The sequence below is a fragment of the Fundulus heteroclitus genome, chromosome 6, assembly GCF_011125445.2.
Source record: "Fundulus heteroclitus isolate FHET01 chromosome 6, MU-UCD_Fhet_4.1, whole genome shotgun sequence".
NCBI classification, from domain to species: Eukaryota; Metazoa; Chordata; class Actinopteri; order Cyprinodontiformes; family Fundulidae; genus Fundulus; species Fundulus heteroclitus.
This window is the reverse complement of record NC_046366.1, coordinates 19,509,552-19,531,995: the sequence shown is the minus strand read 5'-3', so window position 1 is coordinate 19,531,995 and position 22,444 is coordinate 19,509,552. Positions and strand designations below refer to the sequence as shown.

At 41.8% G+C, this 22,444-nt stretch overlaps 1 protein-coding gene across 2 annotated transcripts; it reads left to right on the top strand.

Moving 5' to 3' along the window:
- The first annotated feature begins 1,639 nt into the window (after window positions 1-1,639).
- Window positions 1,640-21,796, top strand: klhl14 (kelch-like family member 14). 2 transcript variants are annotated; one of them, XM_012875961.3, is made up of 9 exons: window positions 1,640-1,826; window positions 2,654-3,554; window positions 5,206-5,327; window positions 12,793-12,882; window positions 15,459-15,537; window positions 16,310-16,500; window positions 17,826-17,984; window positions 18,749-18,906; window positions 21,452-21,796. In XM_012875961.3, the coding sequence occupies exons 2-9, from the start codon at window positions 2,677-2,679 to the stop codon at window positions 21,590-21,592; spliced, it is 1,818 nt and encodes a 605-aa protein (XP_012731415.1). In that variant the 5' UTR covers window positions 1,640-1,826; window positions 2,654-2,676; the 3' UTR covers window positions 21,593-21,796. The 2 variants fall into 2 exon arrangements, with proteins under 2 accessions (XP_012731415.1, XP_012731404.1); XM_012875950.3 differs by lacking the exon at window positions 1,640-1,826 and having other exon boundaries at window positions 1,883-3,554.
- Window positions 21,797-22,444: the final 648 nt, after the last annotated feature.

Here is a 22,444-nt window from a genome sequence, read left to right as displayed (position 1 = left end):
GGGGGCCAAGGAATACAGCAGACATGGCGGGCAGGAAGTTGAGAACAAGTTTAAAGCAGGACCAGTTTATGAAACAGTATCCAAAGGATTGCACATCTCCGTGTTCAATCTATCATCCAAAACTGGAAAAAGTATGGCGCAGCAGTACAGATGACTGTGCCCCTAAACCAAAAGGCAGAGCTTTAATCCGAGAGGTGGCCAAGAGGCCCATGGTAACTCTGGAGCGGCTGCAGATGTCCTTAGCTTTGACTGAACAGCTAATAGTAAGTGCTTTTTAGATTAAGATTGGTGAATTGTGAAAAGAGAGCTCTAAGAGGTCCCGTTTGCAGCTTAAACAGGTGGACGAGGGTGCTCTGGTCAGATGAAACCAAAATGTAACGTTTTGGCTTTCATCCTGCCGGAGAACTAACACCAAACCTCGCCTTGGGCTCACCTTTCTCATGCTGAAACATGAACAACGGCAGTATCGTATGGTGGGAATGCAACAACTCCCAAAAGTCTTCATCGCAACTGAACAATAATAATATTGTGAGAGTAACTCCAGCAATAACGGGTTAGCTTCCATGATTTCTCTGTTTTAAGCAACACGCCACATGTTTCAGTCAACCCGACCCGCTTCTTTGTCCCTGTTGACGAACGCATTTCCCGCAGCATTATGCTGCCACCACCATGTTTTTGTGTGTTCCTGCGTTCTGTCTTAAACTGCACAGATTTCCATGAAATAAAAAGGATATTGTAATGTAGACGGTTTATTTATGATAGTGCTTCATGATAAGCCACTTTTATGTGCTTGTTTCTGTACACTTTGGACAAGGTGTGCCGTAATGCTGCATGAGATGCCTTTGTCACAGGATGAAAGGGGGGGGGGGGAATTTAAATGGTTTCACTTGACAATATAAGCACTGTATGTACACCACGGGTGCATGCAATTTATTATACAGATGCGAAACTTGTGTTAGTGCAAAGCATCTTCTTTTGAAGGACTAGCAGGAGCAGAATGAGATGAGGGGGTTATTTTGGCGATGGAGATTAAGGCAGGGGCTTTTTGTCATTTGTGCGAGACAAGCCATTCATCCATCCAGTTCACAGCCAAAAAAAGGCTGGTCCCAGAAATTAGCAGTTTCAGCTCAGCAGCAAAGTCGTCGGGCTGTGAAGGCAGAGAGAAATTGACTAATTAGCAATGCGCACTAAAACTTGACGGTTCTCTCTATAACAGCGAGGGAAAGAGTCGGGTTTTTTTTCTCTTTCCTCTCCCCCCCTTTTCTCTTTTCTTTCTTCCAAAGATGTTTGAAATCGCAGTCATTTACGCTCGACAGTTTTTACAATAGCCTTGAGCCATAATTTTGCGAGTCTCTCCAGCATCCATACCCCTGCATGGTCTCTCTCCACCGGCCATGCACGACCGTTTCTCTCCCCAACCGTGGATTTCCTATTACTCTCGTTACGACTCACTGAGCCCCAGGCCCAAGGATAATGATGTGTTGTTTCTTGGTAGCATAATTTGTCACACGTATATTTCTTCTTCTTCTTCTTCTCTTGCAGAAAGCACAGCTCCCTCTCACACAGTCACACACTTCTTGTTAATTCAGAAGAACAAATGATCAACGTCAACAAATAACCTGAAACAGTGACTTTGTGAGTTGGAATCAATGGTTATTTGGAGACGCCTCGGAGCAAAGACTTTAAAGGAAAGGGATATTCTTTAAAAAAAAAATCCCTCCTCAAAAAAAAAAAAGACAGAAGAACAAAGGAATATTGGGGAGATATTTTGGATCCTGAAGCGTACTTTCTTTCTCTTTTTTTTTGTCGAGAAGAGCTGAAGTCAGGTAAGTTTGGTCTCCCTTCTCAGGAAAGCTGCTCGCATCATTTAGTTGTGACAGGCGCTTTTAGGGACAACGCTACGGCTTAAGTTTACGCACGTTGAGCCAAGCTTGGTCGCAAAGCATTAGAAACGAGCAAACAAACAAACAAACCAAAAAAATAGCGACGCGTAATGTGGGTTAACTTTCCCGAGAGATGCATTCCTGCCAATATTACCCGAATACTCACGATCCGTTCACGCCCGCGCTGCTGCCGCTGCTGCTGCTGCTGACGGCTCGGAGACAAACTAATTGCTTTTTGTATTTGACTCCGTAAATCAGTGTAATGTCCTCAATGTGAGGGGTGTGTGCGCGCTAAGACCGGAAAAAAAAGGATGGCTGGATGCTGCGTGTTGTCCGGCTCCAAGGTGGCGGCGGCGGCGCCTCTCTCCTCCCCCGGTACCCCCCGACAACTTCGGCCGCGCCAAAGGAGAGGAATAGCGCCGCAGCGTCTCCCGGCTCCTCGGCTGCGCACACCGAGCTCCGTCTTCGGCTTTTCCGAAGCGTCTCGCACTCCGGTTGAGCATGCATAGGAGCGGCGCTTTGTGGAGAGTACTGCTGCGTTTCTGTTTGCTGCTTTACGACCAGATCTCAAAAGTTGGAAGCGCCTGAAGCCGTGGCGGCTGGTTGTTGTTGTTTTTTTTTCTTTCTTTTTTGTTGTTGTTGTTGTCTCTCCCTTCTCCTCCCGCTGCTTGGATGGGGAAAAAAAAAATAACTTAAGTGAGAAATCTCTTGTGCTGTCTAGGATGTTTGCTGTGGAAATAAATGGCTTGCGTGGTTTATGTTTTGCCTAGGTGGCGTTCACAGTCAGGAAGTCATGTCCAGATCGGGCGATAGAACATCCACCTTTGACCCAACGCACAGTGACACCTTGCTGCATGGGCTCAACCTCCTGTGGAGAAAGCAGCTTTTCTGCGATGTGACTCTCACTGCCCAGGGACAGCAGTTCCACTGCCACAAAGCCGTGTTGGCGTCCTGCTCGCAGTATTTCAGGTCCCTCTTCTCCTCCCATAACGTGATTAGCAACGAGGGGAGCAAGGGGGATCAGGGCAGCAGTGGGACCCCCTCGTCCTCCCCCGATGACAAGCTGGTGACCACCAGCGCCAGGCCCATCAACAACCTGGTCCTGCAGGGCTGCTCCTCCATTGGACTACGGCTTGTGCTGGAGTACCTCTACACTGCCAATGTTACTCTCTCCCTGGACACGGTGGAAGAGGTGCTTTCAGTCAGCAAGATCCTGAACATCCCCCAGATAACCAAGCTAAGCGTGCAGTTCCTCAACGACCAGATCTCCGTGCAGAACTACAAGCAGATCTGCAAGATCGCCGCCCTGCATGGGCTGGACGAGACCAAGAAGCTGGCCAACAAGTACCTGGTGGAGGACGTGTTGCTGCTGAACTTCGAGGAGATGTGCGCCATGCTGGATGCTCTCCCTCCGCCAGTGGAGTCGGAGCTGGCTCTCTTCCAGATGTCCGTCCTCTGGCTGGAGCACGACCGCGAGACACGCATGCACTACGCTCCGGACCTCATGAAGAGGCTACGCTTTGCTCTCATACCCGCCCCGGAGCTCGTGGAGAGGGTGCAATCCGTGGACTTTATGAGGAGTGACCCCGTGTGCCAGAAGCTACTGCTGGATGCCATGAACTACCACCTGATGCCATTCAGACAGCACTGCAGGCAGACCATGGCAAGCAGGTGAGGACGAGAGAGGCGAAAAAAAAGATGAGCTCACAGGAAACACTGAGGACAATTAGGGTACTGAGACAAAACAAGAAACCAAACTGCATCAGGGGATCAGGTCTAGTTGTGAGGGTTGATGGTCAGATCATGGAGGTGGTGGGGTGCTCCCTCTAACACAACACTCTTTAATGTACTCTGCACTGCACTTCATCCATAATAACAAAGCCGGCATACATATACAAACTACTTTTATCTCTTTAAATATTTGTACAGCTCGTTCCAAATCAATGCGGACGAAATGCAAAAAAATCTTCATAAGTTGTATGCACCTAGCTCTAAGCGGCTTTAATAAGCGGAGCCTGAAACGCTGGAATTGAGTTGTTGCCATGGTAATTACATGGTAATTGCATAGAATTTATGATCCAAATGAAAGAGTTTTTTTTTTTTCTGGTACTGAAATTACATGAAAAAATAAATAAATAAAATGTAACAAAGTTAATCATAATTTTGCGCATTTTAGATATAGCTAATTTTCTTTGAGCCCGGGGAGAGTTATGTTACAGTTGTAGTGAAGAATATCCACACGTGTCGTGTCCATGTCTGTCTGGACTGGCACTTTAAGAAGCAGCTTGTAGCTGATGGATTTGTGGTAAGTGGAGTGATTGTACGAAACTCCTTTTTCCTTTACAGTGATTCCATTTATTTGTTAGAAAAGCAGCGTTAGTGGGGCTTTTATACTTTACAGTGGGGTTGCCGTTTTTTTTCCCCCTGAATAGGCCATCATGTCTATTCAGCCGACACATCGACGCCCTCCTTAGGTGTATAATAAATCCGTTTCCACATTTTCACCCAAATGTGCAACAAATCCCGAATTCTCATAAGTAGTTTAATCTGGCGGTGTTCCCATCTTCTCAATTAATCACTATTATTTATGTCCAGGGCCTCATTTGCATATCAATTACCCCCAAATGTTTCTGAAGGGCCTACATGTTAGGATGTACATACAGAGAGTACAGGGATTTACCCAAGCGAAAAAAATAAAACCAAAAACGCATTTAAATAAAAAAAAGGTTTTATCTGAATATAGAGACTAGCTACAGCTGTTGTTTAAAATGCACATTGTGACAAAGTTATGGAAGTGCATTGGCACTTCATTTAGAATCCCATAGTGGTTATTAATTTACAGTAAAGCTTTGAGGTTAGAGCTGATCTACGAAAGGGAGAAAGCGTCTCACAATTGGGTTAGAGGAGTCACATGAATGAGTGCAGCCAATGAAATGGAGACAGTGTATAGGCAGGTTTATGTTCTGTGCTTTTAGCCTCCAGGATGGCACCCTGCAGGACCATCCTCGCTTCACAGCTAATTGAAAACACATCTTTAGTGTACAATAACCATTCAGCAACACATCATAAGGATATATAGGCGATTGAGCAAATTTAGCTCATGAATTTGCTCTCATGTTATCGAATAAGCCGGGTTAAATAACCACAGCCCATTTATTCTTTATTTATTACTAACCTCCTTCCTGTTATGGGAAGTTGGAAACTTAAAAGTCAAACAAAAAGCTTATGTTGTGAATCAACTAATTTAAAGATGCCCTGATTGCTTTGTACCTTTTTTTTCTTTTCTTTCCCCCCAAAAAAACCTGCACCCTTGGCATCACAGAATCCGTTCCAATAAACGAATGCTGCTCCTGGTGGGTGGCTTGCCTCCTGGACCCGATCGTCTTCCCAGCAATTTGGTTCAGTACTACGACGACGAGAAAAAGACATGGAAGATCCTCACAAGTGAGTTTGCACGAGGCTCTCGCCTCCTCTGCCGCCCCAGGCATCTTGTTTCGGTGGCTATTACGATAAGAAATAGTTGTTCCTGTGGATGACTTTAACACGGGTTAATTTCCACAGAAAATGAGAGTAAGGAGTTCCCTAAATCCTTCAGGTAATAATGTATCACCATCACTTTTAATATAAGTTTTTAATCAGAGCGTGACTTCGCAGCATTGTGGAGCTTCATGCCCGGGTTCCCTTGTTTTTGCTGAAATACGCTGGCGGGATGCATGATGAGATTTGCTTGGATCTAATGATCTATCACAGGCAGCGGCGGAACAATAAGAGATGACATCTGCCCTCCGTAGATTCTGAACGTGACGTTATTTCTTCACTCGCTGATCAATGCTTAAATTGAATTACGCTGTACATGCCGCTACACGGGGCGGCAGTCGACTTGTTGACCCCGTGTCACTTGCATTTCCTGCCAAGTTAACGCGCACAGCAATTGACCGGGCATATGAATTTCATAACAGTGTTTAAAATCCAAGTTGCCATCGTTTTGATCCTTTTGAAGAAATGTTGAGCCTGAACAGAACATATCTGAGACCTTTGGGGATGTTGCAGACACATCCATACTGCTCCCACCTCCACGGAGTGTACTTGTCTCCACCATCTCTCTGTCTTCCCTGACCTTTTGAGGCTCACCACTATATTGTTGGCACACTGCGAAAGGTCAGAGCAGAGGTATCGGGAAACTACATTTCTCCCTTGCACCGTCGCTGCTGGACATATTGAGTTTTTGTCCCTTGCTTTTGTCGGAGTCATATCTCAGCCGCTTCTCTCCGTTCATGCAAATCTTCACGTTGTGTCGTTTTGGAGATGGCTGGGGTTGGAGGTTTACAGCCCTTACTTTGTGGATCAAACTTCAATAAATCTGTTTGTTTTTTTCTTATTTTTGCCTGCATCTTGCTAAAAGTCCTAACTTTTCTTAGCAGAAATCTGCTGTTAAAGCTCATTTTTGGTCTATAAGGGTTTTCTTTCTTCTTTTTTTTTTTTTTTTTTTTTTTTTTTACCAGAGGAAGCAGGCAAGTTCACTGGTGTTTACATAGTCATTTTCTCATTAAAGTCACACTCACGGGCGTAAACTGAAAACAAGCGAAAGGTCAAGAGGGATTTCCATCCCTCACCGCTAAAAAAGTTAACACTCAAATGGTCCGTGGCCAAGTGGAAGGACAAAACTGCAAAATCATCCGCTTAACACATCAGTGACCACCTGATGTAGCTTCCTCACAATGGATGTGGAATAGAAGATTATTAACATTCAATCATATCTTTTCAATGAGGCGAAACCTGAGAGGGACAGCCTTTGATTAAGACATTCATCAACACAATTTAGGCAGAATCTGATTCCCCTCGCTTGTGTCAGAGATGCCCGCCGCTCTCGCCGATTGTAGTGGAAAGTTTGCCATCTAGTGTACCCACGGCAGCGTGGCCGCACACCAGACAAAGGCAGGGAGGGATCCAGCCCGCAATACCGGCCGATGTTTGTCCTCTTTTTTTTTTTTAAAACAACCTGCTGTGAAAAATCTAAAACAAGGATTTTGACTATTGTATCCATCCCTGTGCAGCAAAGGAAATCTGTTCAGCAGGATTTGATGGTGTGGGTGTTGAAGGCACATAAGAGCCTGAGCAGCAGTGGTGCATTAGCTGTGAAATCATTCAACCAGCCAACACTGTGCCTTCTATGCAGAGGCTTCTGACTCCCTCTAGTGAGCCCTAGAGCTTATTGTAGACTGCAGTGATACCCATCTTGTGGAGGACCTGCTTATCCTCCTCTAAGCCTGGCTGTTGACCCCTAGGGGTCAGTAGAAGGAAGGGAGCAGATGGCCAAATACATACATAGGGCCTCGCAAAAGTATTCATAGCCCATGAGCTTTGTCACATTACAACTCCAAACTTTAAGGTACAGTACAACACACAGTAGCACAAAAACTGTGAAGTGAAGAATGATAGCTGCTTTTCGTCCCCCCCAGGCTCTTTTGAAACACTACTTTGTAGAAACTCGTTTCACTGCAATTACAGCTGCAAGTCTTTTTGGGTATGTCTCTATTGCTTTGTGCATCTGAACCTTCTCATGACGATGCGTTGATCTTCTAAACCATTCAGTTGTAGCTCTGAGTGTTTGTCTTTGATTGTTTTCCTGCTGGAATATGAACCTCTGTTCCACTTTCATGGCCTTTGCGGCTTCTACACTGCAAAAACTGAATTAAAAATAAGTACAAAAAATCTTGAAATTAGTGCATTTGTCCTTAATTTGAGCAGGTAAATAAGATGATATGCCAATGGAATGAGTATTTTTACACCTAAAATAAGATAATTAGATAAACTACACTTGAAATAAGATGATGGAGATGAGTCGCTCCTATTTTAAGTGCAAAAATCTTATTCCATTGGCAGATCATGTAAACTTGCTGCTCAAATCAAGGACAAACACACTACTTTCAAGAAAACTTTACTCATTCAGCATGTTCCCATGAACTCTGACCAGCTTCCCTGTCCCTGACGCGGACAATCATCCCCACAGCATGGTGCTTCCACCACCACGTTTCATGGTGTAGGGGTAGAGGGGTGATGTGTTCAGAGTGATGGCTCTGGCACACATATTGGTTAACATGTTAGCCGGAAAGAACTTACTTGCACATATTTGCAAACTGCATAATTGACTCTTCTTTTATGGCTTTCCTTAAATATTGGCTTTCTTCCTGTCCCTGTTCCATAAAGGCTAGATTTTTGGAGTGCACAAACAAACCTCTGTCGCCACGTTCACGGATACCTGAGCAGTGTTACTCTGTAGTTCCTCCAGAGACACAGAGGAGATCTTGCCTGCTCCTCTCATTAATTTTCTCCTTGCCAGGAACTTTGGTTTAAGTGGACTGTCATATATTGGCAGGTTTGCAGCTTCACCATATCCGTTCAGTTCTCCCATGATGGTTCGAACTGTACTTCACAACATATTTTATAACCTTTTATAACCTTACTTCTCCAAAACACTACCCCTGACCTGCCTTGTGTGTTTCTTGATCTTTATGATGCTGATTGTTCTCTGATGTTCCCCAGCAAACCTCTGAGGCCTTCAAAGAGCAGCCGTGTTTAGGCTGAGGTTAAATTACACACAGGTATACCCAATTGGTCGCACTCTGTTTTATTTATTGGGGTTGAACTCCTATGCACGCCGCACTTTCCGATTTTCTTTTTTGTAAAAAAAGAAAATTATGTATTATTTTCCTTCCACTTCGCAATTACTCTATTACTTTGTGTTGCTCGAGCACATAAATTGCCAATAAGATACTTGAACTCTGTAGTTGCGGCGTGACCAAATGTGGAAACGTTAAAGAGGCATGAATACTTTTGCAATGCACTGAATTAAATTTTCTTTTGTAGTGAGTCGCGCCGGTATAAGGGAGTCATGATTGATATGCTCTTTCTCCTTACTTCACAAGGACTATTAAGATAGTTTTATTATATCTTTGCCTCATATTATTCATCATTCACCGCAATCTTTTACATCTTCTCCAAGTAGCTTAAACCAGGACTCTTAAACATAGCAGTACAATAATCTTCTGCATCGGTACAAGATGATTTTTTTTTTCTTTTTTGCAAGTGCAAGTCACTAGATACTAAATAAAAAGCTGCCCATCCGTGTCCTATATACTGCTGACTGAATGATAATATAAATAGCATGTAAGGGAATTTGGGATTTCTATGGAACCTCTCTTTGAGGTGCACTGGAGGCAGGCAACCTAATCCCCCTCGTCTGAGATAAAGCTGTGTTTAGCGTATGTAGCATTAGTTCCTATCTGAGACTTCCTCTCCCGTAGAGGACCAGCACATGTCACCCAGCCTGAGTGAGATTGCAGGGAGAGGCCAATTGGAAAGAAATGAGATTCAAGGCTGTCTAATTTTGCAGCAACTGTGATCCATCAGGCAGTGGGGAGGTGACAGTGGAAATGACTGATGGAGACAGACAGGTGGGCTTTAACATTTCACTGATTTGTGCTCAAAAAGCACCGGGCCCGAGATTTATTGAGTGAACACGATCATGTTCATTATGACTGTCACCTAAGACCATTTCTCTACATCTCAATGGGGTCACTTCAGCAGAAGAAGATGGAGGAGAGACACGGAGCACAAAAACACACATGGAAGAAAAATCCCCCCCGCAGCGGCAGTGGATGTCTAATGTCAAACTATGCAAACATGTATATATAAAAAAGGGCGACATGATGCTGCAGTTGAACTTTATTTGAGCTGGAAGGTTCACTACCGTGGCATCTTTTAGCAAAAAAAAACATGTACACTGTTATATCATTGTCAGAGTAAAATCCGTAAGTATGGGAATGGTAACAATAAGAATTCCTTTAATGTTCCTGCAATGGGGAAATTCGGACAAACACTCAATTATTAGTGATTAAGGAAAAACAAAAATACAGGTAAAGTAAGCTGTCTGATGTAAAGTTAGCTTGAAAGAAAACACCAAGAATAGAATATAAGGATAATATCAGACTAAATATTGTCCAAAGGAAAAATAAAGTTGTTTGATAGTGGAAAAAAAATAACTCCAGCCTATTTACCCAGCATACAATAATAGAATAAGCAATACTTCCATACATACAATTCTATGACATACCAAGCATGTACAAAGTGCACTATCTATCATAGTCCAGCAGCATCCCAACGAAGGTATGTTACCTTAGCATGTACAGTGTAAACAATTAATGGCTGAGTCAGAGCCTGTGCAACAATCTGGATGATGTAGACAGTTACCTTAGTATGTGAGAATAGTATAAACAATTAATGGTTGGACCATGACCGCCCTGTGATACACTGGGCCGCCTCCCGCCCATTGATAACTGCAGATAGACACCAGCATCCCTCGTGACCCCACAAAGGATAGACGTGTTAGAAAATGGATGGATGGATGGATGGATCATGGCCTGTGCAATAATTTGTAGAACTTAAACAGATATTATGTCTGTTGGGAGCAGCCAAGATTAAAAGTCTGATGAATGATCAGCGGAAGCGCTCTTTAGAGCATCCAGCCTCTTCCTCTAACAGGCCACACCATAGAATATGGCTGATGCCACCACAGAGTTAAAGAAAGGCTTCAGGAGCGTCCCCTGCACTCCAGGAGACCTCAGTCTCCTCAGCAGGTAGAGTCTGCTCTGACCCTTCCTCTAAAGAGCATCAGTATTATGAGTCCAGTCCAGTTTATGGTTCAGGTGATCACCCAGGTAGTTATGACAGTCCACTATCTCCACATCAGTTCCCTGAATATTCACCTGTGTCAGTGACGTGGGTCTGCGCCTCCGAAAGTCCACCACCAGCTCCTTTGTTTTCCCTCCACTTAACATGAGGTGGTTAACCGTACAACCCTCATTAAATAATAATAATAAAAAAATAACAATGTCAAAGTTTCATTTGGGCAATAAGAATCTAAAAATGCACTGACCACAGTTCATAACCAGAGACCTGATATATACACTTAGTTTAACAAAAAAAAAAGTTACTTTCCACATGAGAGTTTTTTTCAGAAAACCTATTTTGTAATAACTAAAGCGTCACTATCAAATCATAATCCTCAATTGCAAACGACTGTTTTGATACAAAACTTGTTTGGGTGTTATATTTCTAGGACCAGGCATTCACACTTTACATCCCAATAATATAGCTGGACAGTTGGACCGCCTTTCCCTGCCCTGCCCTCAATTTCCTTTCCTGATACAGATTTTACTTAGCGACATGCTAAAGGTCATGGAGCTTGATAGGAACATGATGGGAAAAAAAGAGAATGGCAGCGTAAATGAGGCTTAAATGCAATAAATATCATCACTGCTATTATCAACAATGAAATGGCAGTTGCATGTTTTCCTAACAGCGTAAATACTATGGCACAATAGGAAGAGTAATAGATTCCAGCTTCCTGCTGCCACATGTTGATGTGCCCCTGGGCAAGGCACCTAACCTCAAGTTGCTCACCGATTCGGCTTTAGGTGGTCAGCATGATTAGATGAGCTATAAATAAATTCAGTCCGTTTCCCAACTACCAACCGCGCAGTATTCATCATACTGTACACAGACAGAAAGAAGAATTTGGGAATTTATTCTGTTTATTCTTGTTTTGTTCCGTTTGAATTTTTATGTAACTTTTTGTGCATTAGACGTTTTAGGGGGAAATTATTTCCTCACCCTTTGGTCGAAATTCTGTATTTGCAGAGATAAAGACACGCGCAAAAGAAAATTAACTGAACCAAAACTTGAAATCGCATGACTGAGTCGCTTGCTAAGACCCAAGACAGTAATTGCAGCAGATGCACAGATTGAAGAGCATTTTATTGTGGTCAAATTAAAGAAATATTGCTGTTATTGCTGCCCTATGGTTGACTGGCGACCTGTCCAAGGTGTTCCCCACCTCTTACCCAATGATGGGATGAGATATGGAGCAGCCTCTCGCGATCCCATTGACAATGGATGAATGGATGGCAGGATGGATGGATGGGTGGATGGATGGATGGATAGATAGATGGATGGATGGATGGATTCTGTTGTTGCATTACATAAACAAGCATTTATGCAGAGGTTGTCATTAAGCAAGAGCTAGTTATAGCTGCATATACACCTGAAACGTTTTCGGACACACTGTTCTTATAGTGATAACGTCCTTTTGCCAAGGAGGGGAAGGAAAGTGTCAGATTGGCCAGAATATACTCCTCCTGTGCAGAGCATAAAATAGAGCACAACCATGTCAACTAACCCCCCTCCCCTCCCCACCCACCCCTTGTTTGTGTGTGAAAAATATAAATGTGATACAGTCATATTTAACTTCCGGAAGTTCAAAAAGTTAAACACAATTTTTAAAGATTATGTTTACTTAAGCATCTTTTTTTTTTTCTTTTTTTTTTTAACAATTGATTCATTCTTGCATCTGAATGTAAATGGTTTTAAAAGTATCTTAAAAGGTCTTCATTTTAATTTGCTGAAATATGCCAAAATCCCTGTAATAGCAGCTAGTTGTCCTCTGCAAAGGGCAGAGCAGCAAAACACGTCACAGATTAAGTTCAATTGCTATCTGTTCTGTTTTTACTTAAGATTATGTATTAAAATAACAATAACAACAAATAGATGTTTTATTAATGTATCCTACTGTATTTAAACTGCAATGACACTTTGTAAAGCACTTTGTGCACCATATGGACTGTTGAAAAGTGCTATAGACATAAACTTTGATTGATTGATTGATAATGATAGAGATGTGGTGTTTGGAACTGCCTTGCATTTGTTGTGTTTTCTCTTCTTGATTGGAAAACAATTCAGTGTTTGCAAAGACTCAGGTCAAATTTGGCCCTAATGCTGGCGTTTCTCTTCATCTGACCTTTATCATCCCCATACTACTGAAACTAAACCCTTTTCCCTGTTTGCCATTCAGTAATGCCTTACAACAGCGCTCATCACTGCGTGGTGGAGGTGGAGAACTTCCTGCTGCTGTTGGGTGGAGAGGACCAGTGGAACCCAAACGGTACGGCACCGTCGCAAACGTTAATTCGCTCTTCCACCGAATCCCCTGCGTCTATGTTTGTTCAAATTCAAACCACGTGATGGGCTTTCAGAGAGCTGTAAACACTCATTCTAGGGTTAGATCAGCTCTGAGTGGACAAACAACACTCCCGTAAACACTTGTCAGTAATTGGGGGAGGAAACTAACTGCCGTTGACGTTGAAATATTTATGGTGTCAACATGTTAACAGTGTTTTTGTGTGAAATGGTGGTAACATGACCCAAACCCTAGACACTAAATCTGATTTATCCAAAAATCAGAGATTAGTATTTTCTTTGTCTAAACATGGGAATTATTCAATACTACTGTTTAGATACACTCACCAGAAACTTTATCAACTACACCTTGCTAGTATGGGGTTGGACTCATTCCTTGCCTTCAGAAATGCTTAAACTTTGGATTCAACAAGGTATCATTCGTATTTCAAAGATTTTTTTTATTGGTCGGAGATCTGGTGACTGTGGAGGCCATCAATGTGAACTCAGTCATGTTCAACAAGGCACTCTGAGATGATTTAAGCAATGTGACATATGTATGTTATCCTGCACCCTATAAGTAGATGGGTACACTGTGATAAAAAGTGAGGGGCATTGCTGCTGAAGGTCCCAAAAGAAAAAAATCTACCCCACACCAGTACACCCCCAGCATTAGCCTGAGCTCCCAGCTGAAATCAAGACTCATCCGACCGGGCAAAATTTTTTTCAGTCTGATATTGTCCAAATTTAGTGAACCCACGTGAATTGTAGCCTCCGTTTCTGTGGTCGTCCGTGGGGATAGCCCAGCTGCTTTAAGACCCAACATGTCGCACAATCATGGATACTATTCCACATGCCCTGATTTTAACAAGCGGTTCATTAAACTGGATATTTTATCTGTCTTGTAAATCCAAGAGATGGTTGAGCCTAAATAATCCTGGTAGGTCAGTAGTTTCTGAAAAGCTCAGATGAGCCCCTGTCACTTTCAAAAACCTCATACATTCCTTTCTTCCTTAAACTGATGCTAGTGAAGTGTTGTAATCTATTTTTGGTATTATACATTTCTATAACAATCACTTATTAGTAAATTGAGTATTTATTACTACAACGTTAATTACTTGTTTGGTATATTTATATATTATATATTGGTCCAGTTTAACAAAAGTATATTGAATTACAATATGTATTCAAAGCATTATAAATAGGGACATGTATTATTGCAGTACATTATGTGTGACAAGAGGGTAGGAGTGAATAAGTGTATACTTCATCCTGCTCCTTTTCAAACTGATTTTTGTCCATTAATCTTTCTGTTTTTATGTTTTTTTTTAATTCACAGTTATTGTTTGAAATAAACTTTCATTCATTCATTCATGATCCGTTTTATCTTCAGTTAACTGTTTTAAAAATGTTTAATTGCCTAAATGCATTGAGTTGCTGCCTTATGATCGGATGATTCACTCTTTGTTTTAATAACTGTGCACGTGTACCACATCAAGTGACCCATGAGTTGAGGTGCATTGTGTGTAGTGGAATATATTCAATTTGTACATAATTACACATTAAAAAAAAGCACAGTTTGCACTATGAAAAACTGGACACTTCATAACTCAAACAGAAATCAGAAGCACGGCAGAAATCAGAAGAAATTATCAAACTGATTGATGACAATACAGGCAAGAATGTATGCAGTTATTTATACCGACAGGATGTTCAGATGTCCGACAATGACATTTAACTTCTTGCAGCAGGATCCGTTTTCTCTGGTCACTGTAAAAGATGTAAATAAATTAGAATATTTGGGTGGGGATAACTATAGGAGAGTGATAAACAAACATGGACCGTAAGACTCTTTTACTGGTGAAACTTTAAAGTGGTTAAAAAAATATATCAGTGCAAAAAGAGAAATAAAAAAAGGGAAATAAAAAACATAGAAATAAAACAAGACAGAAAAAGTTCATGTAAATGCTTTAATAAATGCGTGTTTGAATAAAAATGGCTTCTTTTAAAAGAATCAGTGTTGTCAATAGAGCGTTGTAACAAGGGTAGCATATTCCACAGCCAACGTGGAGCAAAAAAGAGACGATGTGTCCAGGTTGGAGAAACGACCTAAAGTCGATGGTCAGAAGACCTGACAATCTGGTCAGAGCGATAAGGAAGCACAGAAATATATAACGTTATATTGAAATGTATCAGACCTAATTTAGTCAAGAGGAGCGTTTAGCCGATCAGGGCAATGTTTAATGGAAAGGGTTTGATGTATCTGGTTTTAAATTCTGGATTTGTTGTGTGTTTTATGCTGCTGTCTTGGCCAGGTCCAGCGTGAAAAAGAGGTTTTAATCTCAATTAGTTCTTTTCTTGGTTAAATGAAGAACATGTTAGGCATCATCTGACACAGCCAATAAGGAGCAGATCAGCAAACGTCAAACTTCTAACAGCGCCTATCACTTATAAAAAGAAATGCGCTCACAAACTGCGACAGCTGACGTCGACAGTAGTGTAATAATGAAATATTTCAAACAGCATCATTTATTTGAATTTCTTTTCTTTTTTTCCCCCCAGGAAAGCACAGCACTAATTTTGTCAGCCGCTACGATCCCAGATTCAACAGCTGGATTCAGCTGCCTCCCATGCAGGAAAGGTTGGTATTTATTTACTTTTAAATGCACAAGAGACGAGTTTAGACAAACAGTAACAAGTCACAATCACAAAATATATAAGTAAATACAGTAATAATTTGCATTTAGTTATCATGCATCCTCTTTTAACTCCATAAGGTTTACCGGAGTTATCTTCTCACAGTTTGAATGTAGCTACTTTGTTTCTTTTTTTATTCTTGTGATAAATTCCTTGATTACTCTTCACTTTAGGAGTGTGAGGATGCATTGAGCTCACCTTTTGTTTCAGGCTTCGCCGAATGAACGTCCGCACAGTCTAGTGTGACGTTAAGTCATATTATTAGATAATATATTAGGTATTATTAGGTAATCGTAGCAGCTGCATTGGTTCTGTTGCAGTGGCACCCATGTTTGCAAGAATAGTTTTTTTTTTGGCATTTCAGACATGCCATATAGAAAAGCTGGTTGCCTAAATGTACCAGGGCAGTTTTTCTCTACAAAAAGGATATCTGATGATGGTATCTTAATTGCATGATTGACTTGATTAGAAAAGGACTACATCTCGCATCAAAGAAGGCAGGCCACCTGGACGGCGAGGATTTACGAGATGTGTGAGAGTTGTGGCGAGAGTTGTGTCAGTCCGGCTGAACTAGTGATCAAATTGTGCATTCAAGAGTTTAAATAAGTTAGAGGATGTGGGAGGGTTCATTTCCTATGGTATCATGTCTCACGCTGATACTTAACCACGTGATGAAGGTTATAAATTACGCTGCGTGTCTGACCCCTCCTCCTCAGGAGAGCCAGTTTCTTCGCCTGCCGCCTGGACAAGCACCTGTACGTCATCGGAGGTCGGAATGAGTCGGGCTACCTGTCCAGCGTGGAGTCCTACAACCTGGAGACCAACGAGTGGAACTACGTGTCATCTCTGCCGCAACCTTTAGCCGCGCACGCGGGAGCAGTGCACAATGGCAAGATCTACATATCAGGTTAGGGGGAAAACAAAAGGCCAAATCATAAACAGCAGTTACCAAGCAGATGCTTTATGACGTACTGAGTAGCCGCAACAATATATCAGATATTAATGTGTGGTGGACTGGTGGTGAGAGCATTGCACTTTCATCCTGGAGGTTCTGGGTTTGACTCCCACAGACTGCCACTGTGGGTCCCTGAGCAAGACCCCAGATTACTCCCTAGGCACCACTCAGTGTAGGCAGCCCACTGTTTCCTGAGGGATGGGTTAAACGCAGAGACAAAATTTCCCCTCTGTGGAACTTTGAAGGGGAATCTCTCTTTCTTTTCTTCTTTAAATCACAAGCAATTACCAGTAGATGTAAAATTATATTTAAAAAATCTTAGATCAGTAACATCTGACGTTAAGGTTTTAGGTAAACGAACTTCATAAAGTTGCATAAAAATGTTTAGTCAGTCAGAATAAAACATCAAAGTGTTTTTCTTCTTTTTAAATCAATGCCTTTTGGTAAATAAGGTGCTATTTCTCTGCCAACAGTTAATTTACTCACACACACACACACACACACACACACACACACACACACACACACACACACACACACACACACACACGCGCTCTTACATTGTACGTCTACCATATCTACGGTTGCCTCCCCACAGCATGATACTCCCACCACCATGTTTCAATGTGGGGATGATGTGTTCGGGGTTCAGTGTCAGGATCATAAAGAATACACTTTCTCTTTGAATTTCTGATGCAGTTGTTAGCAGAAAAGCTGGCAGACTAAAATCCACTCAGTCGTGTTGACGTAAAATCTTCATAATCATCCTAGACCCCCCCCCGTATTATTTCTTTTTAAACCACATCTTTTCTTCGGGTGCCTTTCATTTTAATCAGCTCCATCATACAAATGCAGAATGTCACAAAACTGAAGCCGCGCTGTATGTGTTTTCTGTCGACTCTTGCTGGCACTGAATCATCCCTACTCCAGTCACAGTGGCAGCATTAAAACAGGCAAACAAAGACACCAACCTGTTCGAACAAAACAGATGGGAGAAGCAGCCATTAAATGTGACACATCATGCTCTATTAGAATAAAAGAAAACAGCGTCTACTCAGCAACGGCTCCAAATACGTTTCTGTGGAGGCAAAAGAAAGTATCAGAAAACGTGTAATCTGCCTTCATACTGTAAAGATGGTTATTCACTGTCAGTACTGGGTTTATGTAGCATGTACTTTTTCAGGCTTTTCACCTCGTTGTATAGCGTGTGGTGCACAAGCGTGCCGTTTTTACAACCAAGTTGTACTTTAACACTGAAACATACGTACATGTTGCAGGAGGAGTGCACAATGGCGAGTATGTGTCCTGGCTCTATTGCTATGACCCTGTCATGGATGTGTGGGCTCGAAAACAAGACATGAACACAAAGCGCGCCATTCACGTCCTGGCTGGGATGAACGATCGTCTGTACGCCATCGGTGGGAACCATTTGAAAGGTGAGCACGCAGGCCTTTTTTTCGGGGAAATGACAAAGGGTCACGATTTGTGTTCTTTTTTTATTTAAAGTTGTGTAAAAATCATGTGGCTGCTTTGCACAAGTGCTGCCCTTTATAGCTCTCTGCACCTTTAATCTCCATTGTTCATGGCGCAAACCGTGGAACAGAACTCGAGGCACACTGCATTTGAATGCATGCGTGTAACAGAAATCTCAGGGAAAGTTGTTTTTTTCCCCAATAGACACAACAACTGTGTTTTTTTGCTTGCATGAATTTGTTTTGTTTTTCTCTTTGCATGCTCACAGAGATACAATTTTGTTTTCAGTTGTTGTTTCCTAAGAAATCTAAATTTTACAGTGAATCCTTGGTAACCTAAATTCGCTTTGACTGCGTGGAAAAGACGTTCACATCTAATAAAATAAGATAAATAAAATCAGCGTTTTTGACGACTTTTTGGTGTTTTTCTGTTCATGTTTTGTGCCAGTCGCCAGGCAGTGCAAGCAAATGACACCAGAACTGCTTGTTCATTTGTGCTTCTCTAAATCCAGACTGGTGCACAGAGGTACTTAACATAGCCCTTTCCAACATGCCCACACAAAAACTGCAGAAAGCGACCAGAGAAAAACATAACGCAGAAAACAAAGAACGGATTATGCCGATGGAAGATTTCTATTTTCGTCTGAAGATATAAAGCTGATTATGAGATGTGTATTGCCTGAGCAGTTACCACATTTTTACCGTTGTTCCTCCTTTCTCTTGGACAGGGTTCTCCCATCTAGACGTTATGTTGGTTGAGTGCTACGACCCAAAAGCTGACCAGTGGAACATCCTCCAGACACCTATACTGGAGGGCCGCAGCGGTCCAGGCTGCGCTGTTTTGGACGACAGCATCTTCCTCGTGGGTGGCTACAGCTGGAGCATGGTATTTAATGTACTTTACACTAATTAAAAACAACAGTAGTCTAATGTATCCATTGGCTGATCATGGTTGGAAACACACCATGCTCTGACCCGCTTAACTATTCATAGTTTAATTTCAAATTACTGTTAGAATAATCTGGACAACGGAAGAATGGTGATCGCAACTTCATCCCAGACATAGCAAAATATCGCCATCTCACGCTTCATGAGAGTTCACAATAATAATTCAGTTTAATAAGAAACAAAAATCCCTTTAATCTTTTAAACCGGTCTTGATCAACATCTCTTCCAGCTTTCAGGCGTTTTTTCATGCTCTTTACTGTTATTTCTCTGTTTCTTGGTCTATTACTTGACATTTAACACTTAGTACCTTTTATGCCTCATGACGGCATAGGAAAGGCTCAGAAACTCAGGACATGATTTAGTGCTGCGTCTACATTTAACACGCGATCCAACAAACAGCCAACGTACCGACAGGCTGTGAAAAGGACACAATTTATTCTTATTTTTATGTCAACGTAAACGTGACACCGTTTGACACACATACAATGCAAAGATGCTGCGGATATAAGTTTAAGCCGGACAGTTTTGTTCTCCAGTTGTAAAATTTCCTAATTTTTACCAAACACTCCATGCCACGTGTCATGGTCGGCTCTTTTGACTGAGTAACTTAACAAAGAATGAACACAGCAGCCAAAAGCCCGGGGAAAACCTGTAATTCCTCCAGAAATTTTGCAAGACTATCCATTACAAACAACTAAGCCTGGCTTCTTAGAAACCAAATACAAGAACCTGAGGGTTGCTAAAAACTTTTACATAACATTGCTGATCAGTCAGCTAAGCATCTAAACTGCTTAGGAAAAGTATTCTTTGAATATTTTCACATTTTGTCATGTTACAAACACTAAAGTGTTTGCTTAAAATTGTATGTGATCTATACACAGTAGAACATAATTGTGATTTGGAAGAAAACTGATACATGTTTGAAGAAAACATTCGGTTCTGAAAACTGGAGCATCCGTCTGTGTTGAACCCACTTTACTCTGATATCCCCTAAATAAAATCCAGCGCAAACAATCCAGCGGTGTTCTTTGAAGGCTCTAGAGCAGGGGTGTCAAACTCATTTCAATATTGGGCCACTTTGCCATCATGAAGTCATTAAATGGGTCACTTGCACCTGTATAGATGACACTTTTAATTTCATTCCAGTTCACATTAAGATGTTTAAAAAATGCACAGTATCATAAAATTAGCAACCTTAGGCCCAGTTTATACAATTCATCTGCAAAAAAAAATCAATATTGGCATGAGTTACACTTTAAACCCATCATTCTGCATCACTTTTCTCTTTTTGGACATTTCTGGGTTATTTTAATGTGTTGTGGAAAAACTGACATCTATTGGCAGGATGCTGTTACTACACGGTAAAAAGAAATCAACATTGACTACAGGAGGCTCAGTTTTAGCCCCTTTATACACTATGCCTCTACTTTATGACCTGATATGCCTTTTTCTGGCTCTTGAGGGCCGGATAAATTGCTTTGACGGGCCGGATTTGGCCCGCGGGCCTTGAGTTTGACACATGTGCTCTAGAGGTTCGGTAGTTGGTGAGCAGACGGCCTCATGAAGGCCGAGCAGCATGATGCAGTCTGGTCTCTGATGTTCTCTCACAAACCTCTGATGCCTTCACAGAACAACTGTATTGGTACTGAGACGAGATAACGCGCACCTGTTGACCTTCGTTACTGATTAGATGACTTCTAAAGCAAAAGAGGGTTAAACCACTGAGCTATATAATACACTGGAGTGCTGATTTTGCCGAAAAACTGAAGTCACTGGCCGCCATCTTGCTACTCCCTACTCTCACAGAATCCCATAGGATTTGTTTGCAACAAAAAGCGGTTTTCTGGCTGAGTGAAAACGTTTCACAGGTAATTCTACAGTCAGTGGATGTACTAACACTATGAACTACTAGAAAATTAGGTGCTATAAATTTTTTTACATGTTACTCATATTAAATATACATATATGTATGTATAAATATTTGTACATGTATATATGTATATTTATGTATACACATATGTAAATATATGTTTTTGTATATTGTTATTTATATATTTATAACTGTTATATATGTATATTTAAATTATTAAAATGCAAAATATTTCAGCACATGACTTTCTCATTACTTGATAGTTTTAGAACATAACATAAAAGTATATGGCATTTGACATTGTAAAAGTTTTAAGCCCCCCTTGAACATGAGAAAGTCCTCGTTATTCGATGCCCTAGTTACTGGAGGAAAATAGGGAGTACCAATATGGCGGCTGGTGGCTTCAAAGCGACTCGTTCTAACAGCGGGCGATTAGCACTCCAGTGTATTATGTAGCTCAGTAGGTTAAACACTAATACATGCCACACTTTTCAGAACTGTGTGTTTGCAGTATGTTTGTGTTGGTCAGTCGCATTCTGTCCCAATAAAACAGGAAGACGACGTAATCGTGTAAAGGAATAAAGAAAAAGGTGTGATTTTTTTTTTTCTTCAGGGGGCGTACAAGTCTTCGACCATCTGCTACAGCCCGGAGAAGGGGACATGGACGGAGCTGGAGGGAGAGGTTGCGGAGCCTCTGGCGGGCCCGGCCTGCTCCACAGTCATCCTGCCTGCCTGCCTTCCCTTCAACAAATGACAACTAATCCAACCAGTGGGCGGTGAGGGCGACGAGCAGCAGCCGAGCGACTGGGGGGAGGACCACCAATAAGCAAAACATTCGTCGAGAACCTTTGCGACAAAAGCCCTCCAGCTTTAGCCCCGGTTGTGATGTATAAATTATTTTTTTACAGGTCTGACCAGAGCACTTTCGTTATTATCTACCGATGGATTGAGAGGGGGGTAAAAAAAAAAAAAAAAAAAAAAGGGACGGTGTAACCCATCTATTTGAATTAATCATCTGTTCTGAGGAATAGTCCATTTCTATACTTGATTTTATTTAATTAAACAGTTTGTGAGTGTTTTTTGGCTTCTCTCTCATCGCACGCATGGCGTCGAGCTGGACTACAGCGTTTCGGATCCATTGTACCTTGTGATCGGTGGAGGCATCATCACCAGATATTGTTTTGAGGGAGGCTGGGGTGAATTAAAAGTGTATAAATAGTCAAAGGTTACGTTGGGACCCATTGCTCTCTGTCCAGACTGTTCACTTATGTAACAAATACGTTGTCTCTTTAGGAGAATGTACATATTTGGGCATCTGAAACGGGACAACCTGGCAACCTGCGCATCAGAGCTGCTGCCAGTCGGTATCTTAACTTGTCTTAATAATGTACACTCAAACCGAATTTGTGTTTTTCTTCATGTTAAATCTTGCCAGAACTTTGTGGCGACACGTCTTTGGTGTCGCGAACAAAGCTATTTAAGAATAGAGATTGATTACTAATATTCTGGTGACGCACTAATATTGTTCAATGATGGTACAATCAAATTGGAATCATTAACGAGTACGATTGTCTGGGTAAATATATTCTGAGGGCATTTGGGGTGT